General features: G+C 34.3%; 1 protein-coding gene across 1 annotated transcript; it reads right to left on the reverse strand.

Annotated features, from left to right (window-relative positions):
- LOC107631135 (serine/threonine-protein kinase AFC2) lies at positions 1–3,589 on the reverse strand (the record flags this gene model as incomplete). Its single annotated transcript, XM_016334481.2, is given in 11 exon segments — positions 1–207; positions 307–409; positions 493–590; positions 676–740; positions 862–1,012; positions 1,236–1,327; positions 1,541–1,655; positions 1,747–1,795; positions 1,893–2,073; positions 2,361–2,553; positions 3,354–3,589. Coding segments are annotated over 11 exon segments (1,293 nt in total). The 5' UTR covers positions 3,453–3,589.

Raw genomic sequence — 6,383 nt, forward strand, 5'->3', positions numbered from 1 at the left:
GGCCATATTTGCCCTTGATTTCAAGGGAGAATAGGCATGCGAGTGTGATGGGGTGGATCATCATCTCCGAAGGCAATCTCTCATGAAGAAAGAATGTCTTAAAGCTTCCCTGGCTGTAAGCCTTTCTGAGGGATCATATCTAAGCAATCCCTGCAAGAGGTGTATAAGATCACCAGCGGAGTGATCAACATGCTGCATGATAAGGTTCTGCAATTATTTGAAGAGAATAATAGTGAGATCATGCCCAATAAAATCATCCAAGTTCCTTCATTAAGTTCTGAAAGCTAGTATAATAACTATACAGACCTGTAGCCTAGGAAGCTTCATTACGGCTTTAATACTATCCCTCGAGGTTGCACCTTCTGGCCAGTCTAATCTACCCCTTCTAACGTACTTTTCAGCATGTCGGCTAAGCATATGCCAAGAAAATATTCAGTCATATGTTGCTAAAGATCAATAAATGACAGCATAGTCATGCTGCTAATGACTTACTCTACTCTCTTCAGCATGTGCTGAGGTAGTGGTCCAAGCACCCTCTCCATCATGGCAAGGTGCTCTAAATTCTCATGGGTCTGAAACAAAGCTTCACCCTGCAATAGAAGCTCACACCTTAAGATCATGCATTAATGCTTTATAAATGTGCTTTGAAGCAAGTTTTCAAAGGGCTAGACGTACAGTGCATAACTCAACCAATATACACCCCACACTCCAAATATCACACGGGTAACTCCAGCCCAGTCCTACAAATCATACAAAAATCAAGTATAACAATGTTATCATAACCATGTGATTTATAAACCAGAAAAAACAATTTGCTATGCAAGGGAGACATTTTTTCTACAGAAGTTGATTTGTACATACCAAGGATAACTTCAGGTGCCCTATAGTGTCGAGTTGATACAATGTAATTCTGATCTTCTCGCTCATAAGTCGTGCTGCCAAAATCAATAACCTTTATAGCACTTGACTTGGGCACTCTCTTGAAATAAGAACTTGGTGATCTTGATGAACTCTGTTCAACAAATACAACAGATGTCAGTGACTGAATGACTGAATCTACTGTTATCAACAAAAATGGCATCTCCAGGCTTGAATAAGATTTTCAATAATCGTATATTTGGAACATGAATTTTGATTTTAAATGATTAAGTATGTAGACAAGTTTGGAAGTCAGTTTACTTTTATCTTTATAGATACTAAACATATGTCTGAAATAGAGCAGAAAAAAGAAGTACCTTGTAATCAGGAACTTTGACATACTCGGGAGAAACTAGAAGTATGTTTTCAGGCTTCAGGTCAGTATGGATCATTCGCAAATCATGCATGACTGCAAGTTTTTAGAGAAAGCAACACAAATAGTAAGTTCACCCATAGCAACAAAAATAAAAATAATAGTCTGATGACACATATACAACAACCTTCTATGGATCAAGCAAATTAGTTTGTATAATCAGCAGCTAATGATTATTTATGAAGCGATATTATTTGTATGCTTAAATAGGGAAGAAGTATATAAATAGCTTAAAAGGAAACTACACACATGCTACACATTCCAACAGTTGTCTGCCAATCTCACGGACAAGATCAATGGGAAATGAGCGATAATTGTTTTTCCGAAGAAAATCGTATAAGCTTGGTCCAAGTTTCTCAAAGACCTGTTAAAACCATTTAAATTCACCGACATCTTAACCCCCATGTTATGTGTATTGGGGAAATCAATCCATCACAAATCAATCAAATACTTACAATACAGATATGATTACGATAGTCAAACCAGTTCCGTATTTGCACACAACTGCAAGGAATAAGCCCATTTAACATATGCAAAGGAATTAAATATTTTCCACGGTACAAACATAGGTGGATAACAAAATAATGCCAAAAGTACTTACCGATTGCCACCTTTATCGTGTTTACCAAGCTGCTGCAGCACCTCAATTTCAATCATGGCTGCTTCCCGATACTTCTTTACCCCCCGAACAATTTTAATGGCAACCATTTCCTTCCTTTCTCTGTCCCAGCATTCTAAGACCTGTCCAAAAGTTCCTTCACCCATTTTGCTATGAATCTTGTCTACAACCACAACAAAGAAGAGTGTGAGCTATGAAGCATTCATAATTCTCAACCAACAACAAACATCCGGGGACCCAACTTAAACTCCTATATCCCAAACAGGTTTACATAGTATTAACTACACAAAATTGAAGTCCAGATCAGATAGTTAATGGACTGAGGATGCATGGACACCTAAATGCCAAGTTTTCCAGCAAACAATGACACATCCAAGAAACAAAATAAAGCATGATGAGACCATGACATATATGAATGTAAATTTCTTAATGATGGTAAAGTGTAATTACAGCGAGAAGTTAAATTTTCTCCAAGCTCAAAAATGTAATGGCCATCTTTGTCATCATCTCGCTGAGGGGGAGAACCATTTCGAGCAACACCCTTAACAGAAAGAGAACTACTGGTATGTTCTGAGGGACCCCATGAAGGAGCATAGCTTGAAATAGTTCCAACCTCTTGTCCACAAAATAATCCTACCTGAGCCTACACATAGCCATCCATTCATGCACCACCAAGAGTTAAAACAAAAAAATCTCGCCCACCAACATGAACTAGACAACCCCTATATAAAATGCCCTTAAACCATCTCAGATTGTTTCAAATAAAACAGTATACACATCATCCGTGCGGTGAAATAAGCAAGCTTTCACCGATACACACATTAATCATCCAAAAGTGTATAACAAATAATACCGACAACAATAAAATCAATAATGGAGCAACCCAGGATGCAACAATTTACATCAGATAGCTCATCAAGTTTATTTTCAGCGCAAAAGACATTATTTGCTAGGATCAACCACAAATATTAATATATTAAGCTTCGGCATAACGGGTAAGAGCACAAAAAGGCTAGTTTTCACCAAAAGCCTTAACAAGTGTATTCCTGTAAAAACGGAAAAAACCTCCATAGCCAAAAAGCAAAATTAGATCCATCATAGCATGTTTCACATGTTTTCAGTAACAATACATATAGATAAACGAAGATCACAAATACCGTAATCTAAGATAAACCGATCAACAGATCAAATATAAAGTCAACTATCGTCGAAAATTGAATCAATTCATCTCCAAAACATCAATTAAACGAACAAAATCTAACAGATCTAACAAAAAACAACAGAACAATTGTTATACAAAATTTTATTGGGAAACGAGCAGAGCAACGTTACCTGAAACCAACATACCTAATCTACAAAAATTTTCACCAGATCTACATCCAGAAAGGAAAAATCAAAGGAAAAGGATATCAGATCTGAAATTTCGGGATCAGATCTATTTACCTTTGGGGCCTCAGGGATATCCCAGCCTAATCTAGCTCTCTTTCTCGGGCGTCGATCCATGTGAGGTTGGGGGAATCCAAAGACGCGCTCCATCTCCATGATTTCTATGAACTGCGAAAACTTCAGAAGAGAAAATTGAGGTGAAAGATTAAGATGAAAGAAAAAAGACACGCTTTTTAGTTTCCGGTTTGCTTTCTCGCGAGGATAGCGTCTGAGGAACCCTAATTTTGATGCAAGGCTAATAATGATGACCATGGAGGTGGTTGAGATGAAATCTAACCATACACGTGTCGCGTTGTTGTAGCATCTAGTTGAGTGGATCGTGCTGTCAACTATGGACTGTGGTTAAAATTTGGGCCACGACTTAACTGCGGTTTGGTTAGGTTTAGGGTAGCTGGAATGGAATAAATTGAGATTGGAATGGAATCAATGGATATGCTGGTAAGGGACGGGATTAGGATGCTTTAAATTTTTTTTTTTTTTGTGACAGGAAAAGTGCGTATTTCATTCAATTGGGCCAAGGATATCTAGCCAGAGATAGATTTTGAACATTGTTTGGAGTTTCTTTCATTCACACTAGATTTAGATTGGTAAGTGTCAATTGGGTTAATTCATGAGTAACTCTATTTTTTATTCTTTTAACATGACTAAAAGAAATGCTCTTGAAATTTCCAACAAGAGATATAGTGTCTGTCATGAATGAACCAAAACAAGTTTCATCAATTCTGCTTTGTTTAAGAGTATTCACTACATTCAAATTGCCATTCTCCAAAACAATTTGTGTGAGACAGGGGCACAGATTCGGTACACTGAGGAGTTTGCGCACTGAAGTGCCAAAAAGTTGTTTGACGCACCAATAAGCTAAAAAGTATCAAAATTAAAATGTATGTTTTTATAGGGTCTTTTTTACAATTATATATAAAATAGGGGATAACTTCTTTTAATTTTTTTAAACGAGTATATTTCATTTAATTGTTAAAAGCCGCTTCTTCTTCCAGGTTCTCTTTCTCCCTTTTCTTTGCCGTCGCAGCGCACTGCCCCTTCCTTATCTCCACCGCTAACAACGACTCAAACCTCCCCACCGCCTCTCCTACTCGCTTCTTCATCGCGCTACCAACTCCTCTTCCCCATTCAGCCATGATAGATTCGGCACCGTCTTCTTCGGTACCCCCGAAGTTCACTGCTCACACTCCGCCGAAAATTACAGTGACTCATACCGTCCATCTCTTCAGAAGTGCCTATATCCTCATGCTCAACAGTAGGATCCACTTCCATAGCATAGAGATTGGTGAAGTCATTGACCAAAATTAGAGTCTTTGTAAATCGTTGTTGAAAAGGAGATTGTGAGTTAGCTCGATGGAAATGATGAGAACAGAGTCGCCAACAATGTCGAGAAGAATCGAGAGTATTGAGTTGTATGTGATTTTGCCCATGCCACCCTTACCACCAACAAAGACCCATTTGAAAGTTTTTTTGTTCTAGAATGTTTTGCACTATTTCTTCTGGCAAAATCTGCTGATCCACCATGGTCACACTGCTCCTATTTCTCTTAACTGCGTTTTTGAATAGTCCGTGAAAGCCAAAAACGAGATTTCGCGTTTTTGAATAATTAATTAATTTTTATGACAACTATAATTAATAAAATTAATTTAGTAATTATTAATTTTTCATATCATATTATTATAATTAATAAAATTATTTTAAAAATTTACTAATTTATCAAATCATATTTCTTTAATTAATAAAATTACTAAAAAATAACTAATTTTCTAAATTATATTACTATAATATGTAAGGCCCACATCCATTGGTGAGGGGAACGAAGCATGCCTTATAAGGGTGTGGATACCTCTCCCTAGCATGACGCGTTTTGACGAGTGAGCGTGGGGGTTTCGGTTATCATCCCTATCGTCAAATACAAAACCGTGAGGTCTTGTGTGCCAAAATGGACAATATCGTGCTAGCGGATAGTCTGGGCTGTTACAATAAAAGATTGGAATCGGAGCCTCTCAACTAGAACGTATACTTAATGATTTTAAAGAAGAAAAAGCCAACAAAATAGTTCATAGAAAAAAAATAAAATATTTTTTAGAAAATATTAAAAATATTTTAATTGATAAAATTAAAATATTATATGGATATTTATAAAAAATTTTCAAATATTAGTTTGACTATAACAAAATATATTTATCTTTGAAAAACAAAATACCAAGTGATTTGGCTTTTGAAATTGGAGTTTGGCATTTTAGGATTTAGGGTTAAATTTCTTATCATATTAACAAATAAAAATTTTAAAAACACATTCCGAATCCGCAACTTATTAAGTGAGTATGAAAGACTATACCATTTGAGTCATAGCTAATTGGCTACTCCTTTTTTTTTCTTAACTTTTTTATTTTAATAAACCAAATAAAATACAAATATTTGAAGTTAAAGAAAGAGCCAAAGTTTATATGAGGAATAATATGAATATGGTTATTTGAATTGGTTAGTTTAGGATTCAGGATTTATGAGATTTTTATTTGTGTAATATGAGACTTCTTTTCATTCGTGTTATCTTCTTGAATTTTTTTTGTGTGTATTCTCTATACTCTTTATATACTCTCTATCTATACTAACTTTATAGTATCTTGTTATAATTAATATTCTATATAATTAATAAATTTTCATAACATATTACTATAGTTAATAAAATTAATTAAACATAATTATTAATTTCTTATATCATATTAATATGATTAATAAAATTATTTTAAAAATTTATTAATTTTTTAGATGTTATTACTATAATTTATAAAATTAATAAAAAATAACTAATTTTTTAAATTATATTATAATCCATAAAATTACTCTAAAAAACTACTAATTTCACATGGCATCTTACTATAATTAATAAAATTATTTTCGTTATCATCTAACTATAATTAATAAAATTAACGTATCAAAATCACTAATTTTCAATACATATTACTATAACTAATTAAGTTATTCAAAATATTACTAATTTTCAGAATATTTTACTTTAAAAAA

Source organism: Arachis ipaensis, chromosome B01, assembly GCF_000816755.2.
Source record: "Arachis ipaensis cultivar K30076 chromosome B01, Araip1.1, whole genome shotgun sequence".
Taxonomy (NCBI): Eukaryota; Viridiplantae; Streptophyta; class Magnoliopsida; order Fabales; family Fabaceae; genus Arachis; species Arachis ipaensis.